The sequence below is a fragment of the Lissotriton helveticus genome, chromosome 4_1 (genome assembly GCF_964261635.1).
Source record: "Lissotriton helveticus chromosome 4_1, aLisHel1.1, whole genome shotgun sequence".
In the NCBI taxonomy this organism is placed as follows: domain Eukaryota; kingdom Metazoa; phylum Chordata; class Amphibia; order Caudata; family Salamandridae; genus Lissotriton; species Lissotriton helveticus.
The window spans coordinates 529,059,221-529,082,782 of record NC_136063.1 but is presented as its reverse complement, the minus strand read 5'-3'; the positions used below and the strand labels follow the sequence as shown (position 1 = coordinate 529,082,782).

General features: G+C 43.4%; 1 protein-coding gene across 1 annotated transcript in view; it reads left to right on the top strand.

Annotated features, from left to right (window-relative positions):
* LOC144828023 (uncharacterized) overlaps positions 1-23,562 on the top strand; it is a 1,462,897-nt gene that overhangs the window by 658,776 nt on the left and 780,559 nt on the right. Inside the window, exon 12 of the mRNA XM_078686162.1 lies at positions 7,879-7,962. Coding sequence (XP_078542288.1) covers positions 7,879-7,962 — 84 coding nt within the window. The remainder of the gene's footprint in view (positions 1-7,878; positions 7,963-23,562) is intronic.

Here is a 23,562-nt window from a genome sequence, read left to right as displayed (position 1 = left end):
TCGGGTGATGGTGGCGCTGGCTTTGTTGAAGATATGTGGTGTGGGCATGGGTCTGACGGGGAGCCGGAGTGGATGGTGTTCATGATCTTGATGGTGTTATCATCGTTGATGTGGGTCCAGGTGAGAAGGGATTTGCTGTGGGTGGTGGCCATGGGGTCAGAGGTGTCATTGATTGTTGAGGTGATCAGGTTGTCGAAGTTGTCGTGGATGTCGGCGATCTTCCGGTGGAAGAAGGTGGCAAGGGAGTTGCACAGGTCTTGTGATGGTGGGATGTCGTTGTTGTTGGAGCTGGGGTTGGAGAGTTCCTTCACGATGTTGAAGAGCTCTTTGCTGTTGTGTGCGTTGTTGTCGAGGAGGTTCCATTTCATCCATGCTTTCTTCCTCTGTCACTGTTTTCCTACCTTTCTCTTCCTTACGATGAGCCAAGACTGGGGGCAGAGAAGGAGTCTGATTTGAGATGACTGTTGAAGCAGCAGTTAACAGGTTCCAGAAACATGGGGCTAAATAACTGAATGATTTCCCCCAAAAGCAGATCCATCGGCTTGGGAATGAAGATTGCGTCCGTCTGCTGCCCTTGGCACTGTCTTTGATGAACTCTGTGAAATGTGGGATGTGAAACGTGTCCCGCGATGCTGAAATGCTTGATGTGACATATACAACACCTTGGAAACTTCCCTTTTGATGGCTAGTTGCAAATGAAGGTAGAACAAATTCTGCCATTAGACATAAATAGAGGAGAAAAATAGACAGTAACTGCAGCCACACTAGTGACTTCAGTAACTATGTAGGGACTGCCACAAAATTGAAGGTAGTGGGACCAAGTTGCAGCAGGGCTAGGGAGACATTTGCTGTGAATCTATGCAAATGTCCCCAAAGTTGGAGTATGTATGATGCGAATGTCAGGTTAATGCCACTTAAGCTCCCAATAATTTTAAGTGCATCAACAGGTGTGTGACAAAGTCCCAGTAACCTTGGTCAAAAAGAGAGATTCCATGTTTCTTCTTGATTTCAACCAAAGGGATCCCCAGCGTTATTGAGTTACATTTTATAAAGATGATACTGATTCAGTCATTCATGTTAGAGGATAATGAGAGGATCACAGTAATCTATATATCCCCTGCAAAGTTATAGAAATTGAAAACAGATTATTGGATAACATCCACATATGGGAGAAGACACTCTTTAAAAATAATCTGAATGTTTAAACCAGTAACTCAATGTGTCGGGAAGTAAGTTTTCCTACTGAGTGCAGCTAGGGTCCCAATTTATCACACTGTGGAGCAAAATTCCTTGTTTAAGAGGATTATAAAACTGTTAAATCAACACGTAGAAAAACGGCTTCTGAGAAACCCTGATATTCAATCAATCAATCAATCAATCAAGCATTTGTATAGCGCGCTACTCACCCGGAGGGTCTCAAGGCGCTTGGGGAGGGGGGGTCCGCTAATGCTCGAACAGCCAGGTCTTGAGCTGCTTCCTGAAGGCGAGGTGGTCCTGGGTCAGGCGGAGGTGGGTCGGGAGGGAGTTCCAGGTCTTGGCGGCGAGGTAGGAGAAGGACCTTCCCCCTGTGGTGACTCTTCGGATGCGGGGGACGGCGGCGAGAGCGTGGCCGGTCGATCAGAGCTGGCGTTTGGGAGCGTAGAAATTGAGGCGGCTGTTGAGGTATCCTGGTCCTTGGTTGTGCAGGGCTTTGTGTGCGTGGGTGAGGAGACGGAAGGTGATTCTCTTGTTGACCGGGAGCCAGTGCAGGTCTCGCAAGTGTCCTGGAGATGTGGTTGTGACGGGGGATGTCCAGGATGAGCCTTGCTGAGGCGTTCTGGATCCGCTGGAGTCTCTTCTGGGGTTTGGCGGTGGTTCCGGCGTAGAGGGCGTTGCCGTAGTCCAGTCGGCTGGTGACGAGGGCCTGGGTGACCGTCTTCCTGGTCTCGGTGGGGATCCACTGGAAGATCTTGCGTAGCATGCGTAGGATGTTGAAGCACGACGAGGAGACGGCGTTGACTTGTCTGGTCATGGAGAGGGATGAGTCCAGGATGAAGCCCAGGTTGCGTGCGTGGTCTGTTGGTTTGGGTGCGCTGCCCAGGGCGGGGGGCCACCAGGAGTCGTCCCAGGCGGAGGGTGAGGATCCCAGGATGAGGACTTCCGTCTTGTCCGAGTTCAGTTTCAGGCGGCTGTTCTTCATCCATTCGGCTACCTCCTTCATCCCTTCGTGTAGGTTGGCTCTGGCGGTGGCGGGGTCGTTGGTGAGGGAGAGGATCAGCTGGGTGTCGTCGGCGTAGGAGATGATGTTGAGATTGTGCTGTCGTGCGATGGCTGCGAGGGGACTCATGTAGACGTTGAAGAGGGTTGGGCTGAGCGAGGAGCCTTGAGGAACGCCGCAGATGACTTCGGTGGCTTCTGATCTGAACGGTGGGAGGCGGACTCTCTGTGTCCTTCCGGCGAGGAAGGAGATGGTCCACTGCAGCGCCTTCTCCCGGATTCCGACGTTGCTGAGGCGCTGTACTAGGGTACGGTGGCAGACGGTGTCGAAGGCCGCGGAGAGGTCTAGGAGGATGAGGGCCGCTGTTTCTCCGTTGTCGAGCAGGGCTCGGATGTCATCGGTGGCTGCGATCAGGGCGGTCAGCTTGCAGGACTTCTGAAACAAACAGCAAAAGCCCGGTCTCGAGGTGTCCAGAATATTGTTTGTATCAATAGTTTACTATTGGAGTCAAGTGCATTTCCTGCAATGTGGTATGCATGCTGATTTTAAGTGGTTTGAGGTTTTTTTTCCAGATGGAGCATCATTTTTAAGATTAATATAAAGGATCACAAACCCTGTTGCTCCCATATGTGCTGTGTGCATGACCGGGATGATGACCGAGCACAGGTGTATAACCTCCACTGGGTCTTTCGCTAATTAATTCAAGAGGAAGAAGAGCTGGGCCTCGTGTAGTCAACCTGAACAATTACCAGTAGTAATCTTGAATGGATCTTTCGCGAGGGCTACTAAAGCGATTTGTTCCATGCTTTCGGGGTATCCCCACAAAGGTTTTCACTTCTTTTATTGTGTCACCTATTGTCAGTCTGTGGGATGAAAAGTAGTCTTGACGACTTTTATCAGTCATGAAAGACAAGACAAAAACCACAATATGGTCTTAAAGAGTTTCTGTGAACAGCAAAGGCCAGTGCCAAGAGCTGCAGGCTTCTTAGCTCATTTTAGATGTTGAATAATTTACCTTTTAACTACTAAGACACTCAGGTGCCTTCTTTTTCTGTAGCTATCAAAAAATTACTAAAAACCGAGTCATCTTCTCACTGGTGCTGCGCAGAATCGCTATCCTTTCCGAATAGGAGACCATGCGGATCATTACCCTTATGCAGATTTTTAAAACCCCGTATTATCATGGCTATAACAGCTCTTTTCCTTTGTTAAACAAATATATTCATATTTGTAAGTCATCTGCCTATGCGCCGCAAAGCCTGCCGGGTGCCAGTACGTTATAACATAGCATTTAAATCACTTAACAAATGGAAATGAAAGATGCAGTGTGTGGTATAAAGTGCATGCCTAACAACGCACTTGAGAGATATGTTGTACAACACGCGGTGAACTGGCCTACACCGTGAGTCTGATAAAAATACAAGTGTTACAAGTCTGGACATGGACTGCAAAGTTGAGGAGGCCGGGAGCTAGGGCAGGGTTCAACAAGCTGCGGGCTGACGTCTCATGGCACGCATCCTTTATAGGCAGCACGTCATCTACTGCAAGCTGACGTATCACGTCATCGCTTGTGTGTTGGGTGTGACCTTGAGTGTGTTTGTAAAGACCTCTGTAGCAATTATTCCGGGGTCTGTGATGGAAAACATCTCAAACGCAGATAGAAACGCTGCATAAGAACAGTTTGCAAATATACGTGACTCTGAGCTTTCGAAGACAAAGGGTAATTAAATCCTGTGATGTAATTATGAAAAATATCAGGTAACCATCTGACATGCAATAACAGAATAAGAAGAGATATTTGCTGAAAACTTGGCCTGGTGCTCTGCCAAGTGAGACCGTTCTTTATGCGTGCAGGGTGAAGGTCAAGGAGATACCTTAACTCCATCAATCCTGCGGACAGTTACAAATGACCTTTCACTTCCCATAAGACATTCAATATTCCGAATTGGAGAGATACATTTTTCTGTGTTTAGAAATGACGAAAGGGGCATTTAATGGGTGGTGGAATCTCCCACATGGCTCATTTTTTTCCCGAAATGCTCCCTGGATCTAGCATGATGCGCACGAGCGAATTTACAAATACAGGCACATACTAAAAAAAATAAAAATGAGAAATAAAATCAATACTTCATGTAGTACCGACGTCACATTATCTTCCTGAGTCCGGTATTGATCAAGAGTAAATATTTTAAAAAACATTTGCTGGGCCTGTTTTAAGAGTGAGAAGTAAATCACACCTGAAAGAAAAAAGTAATTATTGACTTTTATTCTCTCAAGTGAAACAAAAAACAGCATTTGGAATATTGCTTCCAGAGTCTGCAAACGATGCTGCGTGTTGTATCAAGTGGGGGCGGGGCTAAGGTGATGGCTTCCTGGTTTCGTCCAGGTTTAGGGGAGGGAGCAGCCAACATCCTGAAAGGTGTCAGTGCCTTCCTTCCTGGAAGCCAAAAACAGACGATTTACATGACCTGTTCGCCTTCCCTTCGTATTCCCAGGGAGGAATGTAATTATTTTATCAAGGAGACTTCTGAGGCCATAAGGCCGAATTTTGAGTTGGTGCAAAAGAACAGGGAAAACTCATTTATACAGTTTGCACTACTTGTGGCAGATTTGTCAAGACTGCGCTACCACAGATTCACACAACGTTATGAAAAGAATCACAAAGTCTTGAAAAGGTGTTTGCATTCCAGTGTAACGCTGCCTTTTTGCTGGAAATTTGCCCGTTTTTCAGCCCAAATAGTATTATGCTCCACTTTGCATCAAGGTGGCATAACAATGATGTGCTGGAGCCAGCATCTATGGGTTTTTTGTGCAGCGCCCTACCTACTAAAATTGTTAGACTGCGTTGGGTCAAAAAATAACACTTTGAGGCATGCTCAAAGGTGTCGAAATATATTTATTTCTCGAAGCAGTTCAAACATTGCATGCACTCTGCACAGTACAGCATACATCCAATGTGTGAAGTGTTTCCAAAAACTGTCTAGTCATAGAATGTAATATTGCAAAGGTATAAATTCAGTCCAAAACATATGCTACACAAGACACACACCCCATAATACTGTGGTGGGTTATGGTGCAAAGGTGTGTGCATGGCACTAGACAGCAGTTTGAGAGCAGCAGTGGGCCATATGTAGTAATATAACTGCACTGCTCTCTTTCCCTTGTGCAATGTAGCGCAACGTCTTTGAACTGCAGTGTTGCACTGCAGAGTACTTTTGTAAATCTGCCCCCTTATGGGATATGGAATAGGACAAAAAGTGTTGCTTCAGTTCCCTTCACTGAACCATTTTGTCTCCTGGGCAATAAATGAAGAAACTAATTGTGGGTTGGGATGTGTGTCGACGTCCTCTCTTTACCTGCGGGGTACTTTAGATGATAGTGATGAGCGAGGTGTGCTTTTGAGAGGATGTTTCCGGTGTTCAGATAATGAACGGAAAAAGTTCCTTGTGAATTAAAGGCTTTATGATGATAAATATGTACCACATGATTCTAATAAGAACATCTCTATGTAATACAATTGAATATGAAAACATGACAGCTGTCGTCAAAATATATTCAAGGGTCACTTTTTAAAGCCAATGAAAGGATGTAGAGGCCCTTTAAAGATTTAAGCATGTTAAAAGAGTTGGGTGTCCACATGGGAGATGAGAGTAAATTTAGCTTCCCAGTTATCTACGGTAGGGAAATGTGAGGAACCGAGTCAACATGTATTCCACTGCTGCAAGTCCATGGTTCCCTTTATGTAGTTTGCAGTAGAGGAAAGTAATTGAACCATTGTTCACCATATACAGCGCACATACTGCTTCTGCATCTTTACAAATGCGTTATAGATGTTTCATTAAAGAAATGCTCGTCATTGTTTTTAAACAGGGCAATCTGTTTGTAAACCGTTTGCATCATTTGAAATGGAAATTAAATGATTCATTTCGTCTCAGACTTAGACCCATGTTTTCTTGTTTGAAATGTAAGAAAATATATTTTGTGGATTTATACTATGTATTTCTTACTTTTTCATCAATGTTTATGGATATTTATTTGGCGCTGCTCTTATTGGTATTTATCCATGTTTGTTTTGTGTTCTGTGAAAAGTTGAAATTGCACCTAGTGTATTTCTACACTTATATAATGATAAATGTGCAGTCACACTAAGGTGCTTGTCGTGTAATAGAAAAACTTTAAGCACTATGCTTTTCTATAAGTGCCACAGCAATTCACTCCTAGAAAAAGATCAGAATTATTTTGCATAAACATGGGCACGGGCACCTCTGAAATTACTTGCAGGAATCTCGTCTACTTTAACTCCCCCTGCTGTCTTCCTGCACACGCATTGATACGACAGTCATGAAAGACAGTATGGAGAGACACTCTAATGAATTACAGCTGTCTGTGTTTTCCGTGTTATAAAAATTAATGTAGACTGGGAACAATGATGTATGTAAAAGTTGAAAGCTGTTTGATATCAGTTTGTTACAGGTGTTCCAGTAGTGCAAACATGTATTTTGAAGCAAGTACTGATTTCTTGATAACCTTCAGTCAGGCCACTTTCATTGCCCTGTAAAGTTTCTGTGACATGGCCCAGTTCTGAACATGATTGTTTTCAGTAGTGCTTTTGCTGTGTCATTCGCCTCTATCTCTTTAGAGTCAGTAATGGGCAGTTAAGTGTTTTGTTTTCCGTTTGACCAAAATGCAAATACAAGGCGAGCGCTGCATTAAAACGCTGAAAAGAAAATATTGTATTATGTGGCGGAAGTCTGAAAACCTTCCTTTGTAAATTTCAAATTCAATTTCTCCCTTTGTAACGTTTTAAAATTAGTCACTGTTCATCCCCACTGTTCTTTTACAGATACGTATCATGAGACTTCCATTAACATATCGCACACAAGCAATGTACAACTTCTTCCGAAGTTCCATGTTTTTATTGTAGTGGGATTTATAGAGACTCAGTTAATACGCAATCATTGTAACCTTGCCATTATTTTATCAATTGTTTAAATTCACCCTGCACGATTTTGTGGCTTGTTTTATGGAGAGTTGGACACATAATTTCCTCCAATCTAAGGTTTTGAACCAGAGTACGGTAATCAATACACATGTCATTCAGAGTTTCACTGGGTTGTTATACGTTTGCAGTGCAGATACTGGAGTTCTAGGGTTTTACTATACATTTTAGGTCTAGTTTTTGCATTTTAATGTTTATTTGGACCATTTTTGCCTAAGTACTGAATCTTCTCACAATGTGAATAGGGGGCAAACATCTAAGCTCTATTCTTACTGTACAGTCAACAAAACCAGTGCAAAGTGGATTCCCTCTGTGTCTTTTTTGCAGCAGTGCAAAGTTTGCCCTATTAGCGGCCATAGTGGCTTTTACCACAGCAAAACAATTTCTTAAGTAGCGTATTCAAGAGGTAAGGAATGTATAATTCAAATTGCATTAATGAAGTTCGCCCTTTTAACATGCTGAAGTCTGGCGCGTGATTTTCTGATGGCTTGCACCTTTGTGCACTTCATTGTTTTCAGGCTCGTGATGAGAGGAATTATGGAAAATACATTACATTCCAATAGTCATTCGATCTAGCAGGGGCTTGTCTTGCAGTCAATTGTTAAAATATCTAACAAGAGTAGTTAAAAAAAAAATGACATGATATTTACTTTTTAAAGCTTTTTTTCACGTTAATTTGCAGATTTACGCGAGGGAGAGTAAACACGAGGTCCTGCAGAAAGAGCTGGAGAATGCCCAAAATCAGTATTCTTCATGTTATGATGAGGTATTTAATTCTTAATTGTTTTCTCAAATACAGACTACCCTTTCATAGGTTAATTGTTTTATTTTACATGTTTGATGCTAAAAAGAGCGGGATGGGTTTAGAGAAAGCAATGCACAGTCCAAGTCAAATTTACTGAGGAGAGAATGACTTCCACAAAAATGCATACTTTTCCAGCATTAAGCAAACCAGAATGCAAAATATAAGTCGAACAAAAGGTGTCCAGGAGTTTTAAAATTCATGAGCCAGTGGGTTTCGTATGTCAAGATAGAAGTATAAACCTGTGAAAGTTGAGAGGTTAGGAAGATTTGTACTTTTGCACGAGTACCATTTACGAAATCTGCCCAGGTGGCAGAGATTTATGGAGACGAGGCAAACCCATTTCTCACCTAACGGTGCATCACAAATTGCCTCGTTCCCAACCTGGAGGAAAGGGCGCGCGCCGTCCGCTCCACGTCTGCCTCGAGAAGCCTGCGCCGTTGACGCTGCGCGGCGGGGCTGCGTCGCCCTGTGGAGGGAAGGATGAAGGGGATATTCAGTCGTAGAAATACTGCCTTCAGCATGCCGAGTGGCGACGTACATCCGTTCTGCCATTGTTCACTGCATGTAATCATGCATTTGTTCGGGGAATGGCAGGCGGACCTCACACCAGCCAGCACCTGCTCTAACAGTACGTCAATGTGAGAGACTCACTTTATTTTCTTCCAACGCTGGTTCCCGCCATCGCGCCATTTGCCTCTCAGCTTTAATTCTCCAGTATGCGCAGTGCAGGTGTTTAATCGAGCACCACATGTCGCGCTGAACACCATGCATCATCGCGGAGGATGTGTGATGGGTAAGGGAGCAAGGTAAACTCGTGAACGGGATTTTAACCATATCACTAAATTGACAAGTGTACCTGGCCAAATAATGAAACTTAGGCAACATTGAGAGAGGTAGAATTAATACATTATTTAACTCGTTTTTGTTGATTTGGTAGAATATAATTCATTCATTTATGCACACGTTTCTTCAAAGTGCTCGCGGAGACTGCAGAGTAAGAATAGGAGAAACAATAGAAAGAGAACTTTGGCTAATTGAAGTATCAGGGTTTGGTGGAATAGGTGAGTTGTCCGATGTTTGCATAATATCCTGCAGCTTACCCCACGTAGGAGCTTGGACAATAGGTTCTCAAGGTGATATATACAAAATGGGGGACTTACTAACAGCTGTTCAGGGCTCGAGTCGGGGATCCACGCAGGTGGACGGCGTCCCCCCACTCTTTTCACAGGGTGGACGCCGTCCCCCCTGCCAAGAAGCGGAGCCCCACAGAAATATGCTGAACGTGTCTGGTTGGATTGTAAGGGAGGTATAGTTTAGAAAGGTTGTCAGGCTAATTCTTATGTTATTACCTATGAATCAGACAGAGAGTTTTAATCCAGTCCTTCATTCTACTGGCAACCAGTGAAGTGGTATCAACACAGGTAGCACTTTGATCCTATAAGAGAGCCATGCTTCAAAAATCAGCCATACAGCAAAGTTTTCAGGTCTTCGAGATTTTCTCACCATATGTCAAGACACACCTCCAAATGGTGCAGAGCACCAGGGCACTCCTTGGGGTAACAGTGAGCTTTACAAATGCCAATTCATTCATACATCATTAATTTAGTCAATGCTTTAAAAGGCCATCATGAGGACAACACTGAGGAGTGAACAGTATTCGTGCAGGGAAGAGAGGTGAAAGAACCCGCTCTAGGTCACATTAGTGACCTGTGTGGTGAAGGAGAAATCTGTGTTACACATGAATCCACGATTTCAGACCAAACTTGTAGAAATAAGCAGAACACCAAAAGCGGGCTATACATTGCTTATCCTGTTCTGCAAAGTTTGATGTTTCCAGTCTTGAGCATCAAATTAGCCTCATACTTATGTAGGTAAATGTAACCTGAATCCTGTTCAGTGCTTCCATATCAGATGAGAAAAATGAGAGAATACAAGAAAAAGATGTGGTGGAGTTCTAAGCACTGATTGAAGCATTGCTATCTATCTACATAATGTCAGATTTTATCCACATTATAGCTTGCACCATTGATAAATTAATCAAATATTTCAAACACTGCCCTTCAGTCAAATCTCAGGAGAATTTCCTCACCAAGCAGAGGATCTCCATGGCATATACGATCTTTGTATGAACTGTGGCTTCATATGCTGTTAGAACATGTGTTAACGTTGGCCCCCCACAATCTGCGACGACAAGGTCTGTGTATATTTCATAGATTTAAGTGTGTAATTTCCATTTGAGTTCCATCAGAAAATTAATTCCCAGATATCTATAGGCACATACTTCATTCATCTTTGCCATAACAAAATACCCAGGGGCGGCTTCTCCGCTAAGGTGGAGAAGCGTCGCCCTATTGCTCTTTGAGCAGGAAAAATAAAATGATAATTACTACATTATTATCTTTTTATTTTTCGCACGTCAGGCTGGGTTAGAGCGAGCGGGGCTGGAGGCATAGGTGGAGGAGTGGTTAGCACATTCCAAGTGCGCATGACTGCTTGGCTGGCCATATTGGCCTGGTCAAATAGTCGTGCACACTTTGCATGTTCCCCACCAGGCTGCTGCCTGGTTCCAGGAGTCTCAAAGAGGCAGAGGAGAGATGGGGCCAGCGAAAGAGGTAAATGGTATTTTTTATTATTATTTACTCTCCCCACCACCCATGTGCCCCCCCACCCCTCCACACTCATTCCCTGCCAGCCGCTATTGGATATACCATGGCAACGGCTTAACCTACAACCAAATCTAGGGTGCCTGTTTTGTCCATATTTATTGTCAACGTATTGATTTCACAATATTTATGAAATGCAGATAGCTTTCTCTGAATCCCAGGTCGTGCACCATCTATTATCACTAGCACGCCTACATGTAGAAGGCATGAAACGTGGGTATCCCCTATGTTTAGAGAGAGTGAAGCTGTTTTTAATGAAGTTGGGGTAAAAGAGCAAATAGAGTGATGGCTAAAACTCAACCTTGTTTTAGGGTTTCCTAATTGGGATTTTATTTGGCAAAGTATCATCTAACTCTATCTCCACCCTTGCCCAATTTGCCCCACATAGTTTTTTCAGGATGGAAAAGAGGCTCAAAGGACTATTCATTTGTCTTAAGTTTTACCCACATGAAGAACCGGGTTTTAGAATCCAGCGGCGCCAGGGACACGCCCAAAGTCTTCGGGTTCACCTGTCTTGGCAAACAGAGACACGGAATACTTCTAGGTGGCGTCAGAGATCAAATTTATTAGCGGCAGCTGGTAACAGTAATCTCAGCAATACAACACGGTGTACAACTCAAGAAACTGTTCAAATTCATAGCGCAAGGCATCACCTTTTATACACAATATTCTCATTATAAATGTACACCCACTGCGCAAAATTCTGACCAATAGGACACATTTTCTAACTGAGTATCACATTAACAAAAACCCAATTTACAGTAACCCAACCCAAAAGTTAATTATTAGGACTGTCCCAAATTCAATCTTTGCAAGCCGGACAAATTTATAATTGAAAAGCACAACCCATGTAATGTCAGAACATAAAGGAAACAGTAATAGATGCTGGACAAGATAAAACATGTGCAAGGAAACTAAAGGTTAACGAGGTCCTGAACATTGATTGGCAATCTCAGACAACGATCAGCCAGAGAAATTGGCTTTGTGAAGGGTCAGTTTCAGGTGAAGAGGTCAGCGTCCTGCAGTTCACTCACAAGTCAGAAAAGGGCCTGTTTAATGCATACATGAACAATGAGGCCCATGCAACTTTGTTCGTTCGGTTACCTCCACGGCCTATGTGAGGGCAACACCTAATGGCGTTATGAACAACGCAAACAAAATGGAGTCCGGTCCCGAAAACCACGGAAACTCAGACCCTCCTTTTGCCATTACGTAGGCAATGACCTAAACTCACGTCAATCTGAATCCAGGTCTATATCTATTCTCATCAGGTCATCAAGGTGTTGCTGTAACATCATCTTATTATCCTTCGCTTCTCTCGGGACTGGTCTTCTCACACAGATTGTAGCACAAAGACTACAAATGGCGGGACCACACTGGATGCATAAGCAACACGAGAAAAGGATCGCTAAAGCCATACCAAGGAACATCAGAATCTTCCATCCCCATTTGGACAGCAGTTCCCAAAACCATCCCATCAATGACCAGTTCCCTTCGTCTACATGTATAGACTCAGCGGACTTATGTAACCTCAAGATGGCTTGGTACACTGTCGGGGCGTTATCTGGTATGAAAACGCAGCAACTAGACCCGATCAATTTACATACTCCACCTCTATCTGCAAGTATAATGTCTAAAGCAAAGCGGTTCTGTAATGTCATAAGGCGATCCGCTTGAAGATCGGCTGTAATATTACTAAGGGCACCTGCAATCTCATTTATAGTGGCCTCGACCACTCTCGTAAGCTGACGAATAGTCCTACCATTAGCTATAGGACCCCAAAAGGGCAGGAAACCCTTAAAGAAGTCTCCAACTTCTTGTGCGGCAGTGTCTGTCGCATCGATAACACCTCTACCATATCTTGTCTTATGGTAATTGAAAGCAGCTCTGTATGTAGGGGGAAGCAAAAATGCCACATAACATGTGCCTGAAAAGTCAGAAGTCAACCATGTATATGCTCTATCATAACAAACAAAATACGTGCCTTTAGCTGGCACGAACGGTGGAGATTTCTGGGACGTATAGACATAGGTGTGAACACACACACTCTTACCAAGCTGAGCTCTCGGATTCTGACCATTACCTTGCAGGCAAAAATGATCTCGGTGGGGTACAATCCAAATAGGAGGAGACCTTTTCTGTCTCTCTTTCTCTGTCAGACTAATGCTATATCTCGTCTTGTTCCAACCAACATATGCTCGTACCTCGTCTTTAGGGATAGCATTATATGCATCAACATCTCTGACCATATCTACTATTGCCTGTATCAAGGCATTATTATTCGCATTATCTTTGACAGAACGTACAGGAGATGCTTCATTCGCATAGATAAACATTGACTGAAGTGCCCATACTGACCCATTAGGCGAAAAAGGCAAAACCAAATATGGCATTCCCTTATCTGTCGTATGCGGCATAAGACCACAAACCCAACAATTCGTGGTATTTACAACTAGCTGATGCTGATGTAACATCTGTATAAACGAATTGTTCACAAATTCTAATCTTCGTGTCTGTTCATGTTCAGGCAACGTATGAAACTCATGTGGGGAAACAGTAGGAAAAGAAAGAGTAGGTTGGGAGGTAGATGCAAGTGTCTGTTGTGATGCATAGAAAATCCAACCCACACAAACCAATGTAATGTTCAAAAGCATAAGAAAATATATTATTAAAAAACATTTGCTACGAACCAATATACACATTTGCACTCTGAAATCAACTCTTTTAACACCCTTGTCGGACTCAAAAGACTCCATCCTCTAACGTGCTGCTCACGGCAATTTTCCTTCTTCACTTAAGTGTGCGTCAAGATCGTACTAACGAACCTAAACCACAGACCTTGTGTCAATACGCGGCTCACCCTTTAAGAACTTATACCGTGACCCTGCAGCTGAGTCCGGATGGTGACTCGAAAAAGAAAAAGTAAAAAAAAGTCTCTTGATCTGACAAGGTCGCACATGGGCGTTGCTTGTCTCCAAACTGTTGAGTCAACACTGACAATGCACAACCTTCTCTCTCGTGAACGTACAACGTGAAAGGTTTACTGTAGTCAGGAGTACCCAATACCGGAGCCAAACACAATGCATCACGTAATTCAGAAAAACTTTTCTGACACTCATCAGACCAAGGGAGAGGATGCGGAGTATCTTTAAGAGTCAGCGCCAACAGAGATTTCGCTAGCAGGGAAAAATTAGGGATCCATTGTCTACAATACGAGGTGATACCTAAGAAAGCACGCACTTCTCTCTGTGTGGATGGTACACTCATTTGCGCAATCGTTGATTTCGTTCTGGGGTCAACCTTCTTCCCTCCTTCGACAAGAGATGACCTAAGTAGGTTACTTCTTATCGGCAATACAGTAACTTGGAAGGTGACACTTTATGATGAAGGTCAGACAAATGTCGTAACAAAGAAAGAGTAGCCTCTTTACAAATCTCTTCGTCATCAGCGGCAACCAACAGATCATCAACGTACTGGATAAGAGTAGCACCAGTAGGCAAAACAAAGCTATCAAGCTGAGTTTTCAACGCCTGACTATAGATGGAGGGACTTTCACAATAACCTTGGGGAGCTCTCTTAAACCGGAAGCTTCGTCCTCCTAAAGAGAAGCCAAAAATATCCCTACTCTCTTCAGCAATCGGAATGCTAAAGAAAGCATTCTTCAGGTCAATAACAGAAAACCAGGCTGCCGAAGCAGGAATCAGAGTCAACAAAGCAGTGATATCAGGGACAACAGGAAACTGTGCCACCACAATCTTGTTTACCTCTCGAAGGTCAATCACAAACCAGTACACAGGTGGCTGAGAAGCATCAGTACGCTTAAGGACAGGCAAAACCGGACTGTTACACACATTACCTCTCGTTTCCTCAACTACACCCTTCTCAACCAGATCATAGACAATCGCTAATAGAGCTCTCTCGCCATCGCTCAATATTTTTTTAAATTTTTTTTTTACTGCGCTCAATATTTTATATTGGGGAATACGAGGTAGCCTAGCATTCGACTTGGGGGTGACAACATAAGGTGGAATCTGCAAAAGACCAACATCATTAGGACCTGTAGCCCAAAGTGTATCAGAAAGAGAACGCAATTCCAGTGGAAGACAATTTTTAGACACATACATCGGAGAAATCACTTTCTTACCTAGGGTAAGATGTACTCCCGAAGGAGAACAATGTAATGTCGCACACAATCTTTTCAGTAAGTCCAAACCCAACAGATTCTCATTACAACCAGTCGTCAAAATAAGAGGAGCTTCCAATTTACAAGGGCCCATAGAAAGGGGCAAAGGATTAGAAATCGGGTTACAAACTGGGGCGCCTGAAAATCCTACGGAAACATTGGTCAAGCCAGACAAAGGTGCGCCAGGAAGTTTAGAGTGCATAATAGAACTCTTCGTCGCACCAGTATCCAAAAAGAAAAGGTTGTACCACACCTGATGTAGTCACTTCAACATAAGGTCCACTCTGGTCTACTGGAACTGACACTACTCCCTCACTTTGCCCATGGCTGTCCTAACTATCATTATAACCAGCACTCTCACTCTCGACATAATAATCATCAACGTAGTACTGTGCAGACTGACCACTCGGAACATTCTGTCTGTCAAAATAATTTGCAGAGTTCTGAACGGAAGAGGAACGCTCATTCTGGGGTAACACACCACGTCCCCTACCCCTAGGAGCTTGCTGGAAACCACCACAACCTCTCTGACCAGATACGCCATTCGCACGCTGTAACAAAGCTGGGCAACTATTCTTGAAATGACCTTCCTCTCTGCAATAGCACACTGATTAGGACCAGGAAAGAATTGCGGAGCATAAGGCTCAGGTTTCTGTACCAATCTCTGAAACTGTGGAGGTTGCTGAAACTGAGGCTGATTCTGACGAGGCGGATAAGCTTGCTGCAAAAAAAACGTCGTCTTTAAATCTTTAGTTTTCTTCTCTGCTTTATCCTTCTCATCTTTATCCCTATTCTCATAATATTGTGCAGTAGCCAATATCTGGGACGACGAAGAAACAGCCATGAACTCTGAGTCCTTTAACTTATTGGAAAGTTCGGGAAGCAAATTAAAGACAAATTTGTCCACGAATAACCTTTGATCACCTTCCGTACTCATGTCCTGACCACTATGATCGATAAACGTTTCTTCAAACCTCGTGAAGAAATCAGACACACTCTCGTCTTTCTTTTGTTTGCATGCTGCTAACTTGTCCCAATTCACTCGTAAAGCAGGCATCATAGTTTTCATTAGATTAATAGTCGTACCAGGTAATTCTGCAACTAACGGCTCAGGTTTGGCACCTCCAACCTGTCGACCATCTGCAGCAACAATATTAGCCCATGTATCTCCTAATTCTGCCGCATGATTCTCATGACGAATCTTCGCCCACAAAGGTTGAGGAACTACATTACCCATTAACATATCTATGTCCGCTAAATTCATAATACACGCTTCAACTGTCTGGGACAACTCCTTGTAATAACCAGCAGGATTCTTCGAGGGTCAGGTAAGGTCTGCTTAAGAGCCAAGACCTCTGCTCTCTTCCAAGGGACATGTACCCACACTCACTGAAAATGGGCCTCTACGGCCTGAATACCCTGATTAACATTAGCAGCAACTGCCTCTCTCCATACAGGGGGAACTTCTCTCATAGGATACTGCTTCACTTTCCTCCTAACAGAAGGATCAGGTTCGTACAATGGCTGAGACGGGAGTCTAGCTCTGTAGGCAAGTATCGTCTCTACAGCATCAGTATCAGATTCCACTATCGTCCATTTAGCAAACTCTGACTGAACATCAAGCACTTCCTGCGGAATCGGACCCAACTCATTATCTTCCCATTCCTGCCGCAGAAAAGCACACATTACATCAAAAACATACCTTTGCTCCCACTGAAAAAAAACATCCATAACTGTTGGCAAATTATACCTGGAAGCATTTAAAATCCATCTACGAGCCAACAGATCCAACAATGCTCGCTCTTCGGAACTAGGAAGCTGAATACGTCTCTGCTTACGTTCCGAAACAGGGGTCAAACTCAGTGGCCCAAACAATGGAGACAACAGATTAACAACAGTTTCTATCATTCGTTTTCGAGCAGACGGAGAAGAAGTAGGCGTAAAAACAGGAAAGTTAAAATCTTGAGACAAAGTAGGAACAAGAGCAGTAGGAGTATGAGATGCAGAAGCAAAGGAGTTTGAGGCAAAGCTGGAAGCAAAGCTTGCGACCCTAGAGTGGGTTGCGCAGTAGGAGGTAAAACCATCTGTGGAGCACCGGGTGGCTGAACAACAGCAGGAGGTTGAACAACAAAGGGTAGAACAACCGGGGGTAATGGAGGCGCAGTAGCACCCTGCACATAAGGGGGTGGTAATCTCAGTAAATGAGACATCAAAGGATCTTTTTCAGGGTCTTCCGTCACTTTCCGAGGAGAAGACGGCAAGGCCAGATAACATTTATCTATGGCCATGCAACGCTGTCTATCTAAAACTTCACACACTCGATCTTCCTCATCTGACTTAAACTGCCTAGCAGCTTGTAGTACTGACATATTCTTATCTTTCCTATCTCTCTTTGCTTGCTTAATTTCTTGCTGTTTGGCCTCCTTTCTCCAAAGGCGGAAAGAGTCAAACATTGCCGGCCGGGCTTTCTTCTTAAATAACGCAACTTCCAGATTATCTAAAACATTTACTTCAAAACTACCATGTTGAGGCCATCGTAAAACACCATCCTTCCTTGTATAGCGGACCCACACTTCATTATAAGTGATAGGACCCACTCCGTGTTTTGAATAGAGCTCATAAGTCGGAGTGCCAACCGGAGGTATCGGACACGAATCCTCCAATCGGGAATCCCTGTTGCAACCACAACTAAACCATTTCCTAATTTTGCTAAGACCAGGCATCTTATAGCTCACTAACCTAGCTTCAAACTTCAAGGGGTTATCAACTATCGATACACTCGTAAATATACGAGCCCCTCGGGTTCAATTTTTGCAAAAATCAAATCAAAACCAAGAACCAAAACAAAGTCGTGGGAGCGACCCACTTATCCTTAACCAAATATCTGTCACGCCACCAGAAGACCGTCTATCGTCTCGCTTTACAAAGGATCAATCAAGGGTCCAAGACAGGGCGACAGTCAGGGCAGCAGTCCTTCGTAGCCGTTGGAAAGCGGGAAGCCTCGCAGAAAAGACCTTCGGTCCACGTCAACATGCAGGGGTCAATGAAGTGGCGGCCTTCCTCCAGAATTTCCTCACGTGGCTCCTCACGATCCTCGGGCATGGACCGGTACCGCTGAAGTCGCCCCACCGTTGGGCGCCAACTGAAGAACCGGGTTTTAGAACCCAGCGGCGCCAGGGACACGCCCAAAGTCTTCGGGGTCACCTGTCTTGGCAAACAGAGACACGGAATACTTCTAGGTGGCGTCAGAGATCAAAATTATTAGCTGCAGCTAGTAACAGTAATCTCAGCAATACAACACGGTGTACAACTCAAGAAACTGTTCAAATTCATAGAGCAAGACATCACCTTTTATACAAAATATTCTCATTATAAATGTACACCCACTGCGCAAAATTCTGACCAATAGGACACATTTTCTAACTGAGTATCACATTAACAAAAACCCAATTTACAGTAACCCAACCCAAAAGTTAATTATTAGGACTGTCCCAAATTCAATCTTTGCAAGCTGGACAAATTTATAATTGAAAAGCACAACCCATGTAATGTCAGAACATAAAGGAAACAGTAATAGATGCTGGACAAGATAAAACATGTGCAAGGAAACTAAAGGTTAACGAGGTCCTGAACATTGATTGGCAATCTCAGACAACGATCAGCCAGAGAAATTGGTTTTATGAAGGGTCAGTTTCAGGTGAAGAGGTCAGCGTACTGCAGTTCACTCACAAGTCAGTAAAGGGCCTGTTTAATGCATACATGAACAATGAGGCCCATGCAACTTTGTTCGTTCGGTTACCTCCACGGCCTACGTGAGGGCAACACAAAATGGCGTTATGAACAACGCAAACAAAATGGAGTCCGGTCCTGAAAACCACGGAACCACACACAATAGCTCGAAATAAACGAGCTCAACCGTCGTTTGGAGGTCAAAACGCAGAAAAATAATCTACCCCAATCCCATTAGTTTCCAGGCCAAATTCCACAAACTAAAATAGTAGTGTACAGTGGAATTCCCTTCTTTGAACCCACCCTGCTCCACTGGTATTAGATTATGAGTTTCTATCCATATACTTTTGCACCAACTTTATCAAACGTGTTAATATTTGTTTGGAGCAAAGGGTTCCTCCTTTCTATGAATTGGTTTTATCACTGCCCCCGTTCAGCTTGCTAGAAGTTGAGCAATTTTTATTATATAATGCAATACTAGTGTAAAGATGCACACCCTTCGATATTGCTTTTATAGTTGCATAGAGAATATCAGGGTCTGCTGCACTAGACAGACTGAGGATAGGAATGATATTTTTTTTATAGAAGGTACAGAAAATGAAAACATCTTATAGTCAGATTCTATATACCCAATGCAATGTATTTCCATTAAGTAGTTTAGCCAGGCATTCTCCAGTGCCATGCACACCACAGAGGCTGGTGTTCTATCCATTCCATACCAAACTGAACTAATCTCAATATATTCTAGTATGCTTGGATTAGGGAGCTGATAATTTATGTTTCCAACAAGTATTGGTGTACATCATTTCTTTTGACTCTTTATTAAACCCTTGTAAATTCCGAACTCTATAATTATAATCTTCGTTATTGTAACTATTCGTTTGACATCAAAGTCTCTGCTTTAATTTTCTTAGTTGACCTTAGTTTGACTCTGTGTACCAAACAACACTACATTATTTTGGATACACCTTTTTCTGATATTCCCTACATGGTACGGTTTTGTCTTTTTGACTTTCAAACAGTTAAAAACATCCTTTACGATGGTGTTGTACCAACAGATTGTACCACACTCTATTGTCACCACACTTTCAAAATATGAATTATTCTAGCTAAGTGAATATAATTTGAAATGTTTCTCATCGAATTGGTTTGGAATTCACCTGGGAAATTATATAGTCAAAAGTGACAATTTCCCCCGTATTGGTTGTACATTCAACTGCACAATACCTCTTAACGGGCAATAGTCACTTCCTTCCAACTGGAGTTGGTGGAAATCTGTGATCAGCGGAAGAAGCCACACTGCCATAAAAATGTAGTATATTAGGCATCTGTTGTTGCCATTGCAGAAGGTTTGATCTGCAGGAATATCAGAATGGAGACTGCCATTTAGCCCAACCACGTCCCATGTAGTCATGGAATTTTCCATATTATGTGCTGATTTCAAATTTACACTATCTGGGACTACTGCAGGGATTCTAGGTGAATAGTAATCCATCCTGATTCGACCTCCCTGGATGAATTTCAAATCTCCCATTAATAAAATTAAGCTGTTGGAAAAGTTAATCACTATACCACTCAAATATCTATACAGTTCTCTTGTCGTCTCGTATTGTATTTTGTATCAGACAGCATTACAACCACATATACCACTATATGTTGATAGATATTAAGTTTGGATATGATTCTATTTTACTGATTAGTATTTATTCACATTTAATATATGCCTTGTCTTAGATTTCTTGGGTTAATTGCTGAGATTAAGCTTAAAAGGCCATGAGAAGGGCAGCTGTAAAACATTGAGTTACTGGCTGAGGGGAGTGAAATACTAGTCAAGCATCAACCACAATCCCTGTCACAGTGAATCACAAGCAAGCCCAAAATTTACTTGTGCTTGACTTTATGGTAGCTTGGCACAGAGCAGTCAGACTTAACTTGGAGGCAATGTGTAAAGCATGTATGCAGCATTGCAAACAGTAATAAAGTAAAACACAACACAAAGAATTCAACACCAAATAAAATAACATTGGGTAATTTGTAATAAATAAACCAAGAACAAAATGTCAAAAATCCCATCAGTAGAACCGGAGATATGAAATTTTATAGATTTTAGTAAAAATAGCTCCAAAAAGCACAAAGCGACAACTGTGGATATCGGTTGTGCCGGACCAGGACAAAGTCACAAGTTCTGGCCATCCCTGATGGAGCATAGGCTGGCTACAGGAACCCAGTTAGGCTTGCTGAATAAAAGTACTTTAAGTCCTGGATGCAGAGCTTTGCAAGGTGCTGTGCTGATAATGTGTCATGCTGCCAAGGTGATGTGTCTGTTACAGGAGCTTACAGGAGCTGTGATGCGAGCAGTTTGATGACAATGGGGGATGGGCAGCGATCTCTGCCCCACCCGTGGAGTTCACAGAGTTTTTCCAACTCCATGCTCCGCTTGGAGTGCAGAGTTAGACTCAAAAATCCATTCCGCCATGCGGCGGAGTTTACTGGCACCACCGGAGACCCCTTGTGTCCTGATGGTGAAGCTAAATGGGTGCAATGGTCCACAAGTCGGCGCGGATGTGATGGCATGGCCAATCTTAGTTACTAAAGGGTTTATAGGAAATGTAGGTTCCATGTTACATGTCTCATTAAAGACAAAGCCAGAAGCCATATTGGGTATAGTATAGTGCTTCAATAGCACTCTCACAGGAACCATAGACTCATTGCTAGCCAAACATGGCTGCTGTTGAAAAACCTTGTTTTGTAGTCTTGTTCTCTTGCAGTAAGTAATAACGATGTCAAAAAGAAAAGAAGCAACCTCATCGCCATGAGGTTTTTACTTTATGCCCGGTCTGGGGCTCTGAACTCAAAGTATCACGTGTAGTACAAAGTCAGAGGGATGTTGCAAAATTCTTGGAGTTCGTGGCATCACACCATGTGAAACGAGCCTCTATTAACCATTGAAAAAACACAAGCAATTTAACTCTGTGCGCAAAGTAGGAGTCGGAAATTGACAGCAATAATAAAGCAATTTTATTTTATGTAAATAAAATACCGGTGCACATAACCTCTGACCTCATTGGTAGGAGAGCGCATATGCACTAGGTACACACATGTGGTTCTATAGCTCCTCTCTATCAATATGCTGAGGGGTAGAGATGCTGTAGCAGTACCATGGTAAGTGTCCTTGATTTTGTGTGCATTTTCAGTGTGGTTCGACGAACACTGTACTTTTCTCTAGAGCTACCTGGATGTGTTTATGCCCAGTATCCTCTTCTTGAAGGTTCATAAATGTTACCAACAAGTGCTGTAGACTGCAGTGGCACTCCATTAATGCCCTTCAGGCCATGATCCTACAGGGGAAGCAGCGTTGCTATGAACACTGTCTCTCGCCTGACTGCCATCTGAGGTGATTCGGGATGGTGTCCGCTGTGAAGCACAGCATGTGGAAAAATTGAACCCCCTTCTCCGTGCCCTCCATAGTGACTCTGCAGGTGGGAGGAACGACGTGGAATTCCACTGAGTTTTTAGTTAACTACACAGAATTCCACAGAGTTGAACTCCATGAGCTCAACCCACCCCTGATGATGATCTCATCAATGACGGCTTGTGATGCAAAGTCCGGCATCGAGAATGCGGTATGCAGTCGAAGCGAAGCATCAGTACTGAAGAGCTGCGAGGCTGTGATGCGAGAACCTGTGTCATCGTCGAGGCTGTCATCAATGAGGGATTTGAGATGTGAGGACCTGAGTTGGTAAAGCTTTGCACAGGCTGCAGTTCCAATGCCCGCTGCAACGTCGATGCGGAGTCCTTGCATCAGGAGAACTCTCAAGGCAGTCACCTCTGCTCAGGGTTGCACTGTGAAGCAGAGGAGATGCGTTGGTTCTGCTGCTTCCACTGATGGGATTGCAGAGCACCTTCAGACCCACTTTCTAAGGTCCAGCGCTGGGGTGGCATCACTTGGCAGGGTAGGATTCACAGATGGCAGAGCACAGGTGCTGAATTCAACGTTGTTGAATTCCTCTGTCCCCAAGGCTCTAGTCACGAGGCCGGCCAACAAGCCCTTGGAGTCACTTTGGGGTCCTGGGTTCAGCAGATGCAGATCCAGTCCTTGTCACGAAGGCAAGAGTTCCACACAGCAGGACAGCAGTTCTTTTAGAGCAGCAGTCCAGAAGAGTGGCAGTCTTTTCAGTAGCACAGCAGCTCTTCTTCTTGGCAGAGTATCCACAGGTCCAAAAGTGTGCAAAAAAGTTACTGTCTGGGGTCCAATATTTATACCTGGGCTTTCACTTGAAGTGGATAAAAGCTTCTAGAGGTTTCCATTTGATGTCCCCTTGCATCCAGCCTTCCCAGTCCAGGTTTCAGAGTAACTACAGTGGGTGTGCAACACTTTGTGTGGAGGCGGGACACAGCCTTTTCAAGTGTAGATAAGGGAGTGCCCATATCCCCCCTCCCATCCTGCCAGTGATGGCCCATCAAGCCACTCCTAAGGTCTTTGTGTGTGGATGTCTAGGAGGAATACACAAAGTTCAACTGTCTGCTACACCCAGTCATGTGACCCAGAGACATGCTGCAGGCACCACATTTCTAAGGCAGGAAAAACTCAACTTTTAAAAAGTTAATCTAAAGAAACAAGAGCGATCCTAATATACATGTGAACATGGGTATTATTTATAAATGTATATGAATTTTTCACATGGAACTCATTTAAAAGAACAATGGGATACAACAGGACAACCCTGTACTGAATTAATCAATATTGAACAGATCTAACTCTTGACAAAAAAATGTTTTTGTCATGAGTGAATCTCAGCATGAAATTATTGAAAGCATCAACCAGTATATTAACCAATTATTCAGAATTGACTTTATTTTAAGAAAGCAATTAGAAGTATATACAGCAATTAAGTCACAAACAATCTAGTGAGTGGTGAAAAGAGTATTTCAACAGAACTCCAAGTGCAAAGGAGCATAGCAGAACAAAGTGAAGAAAGTGACAAT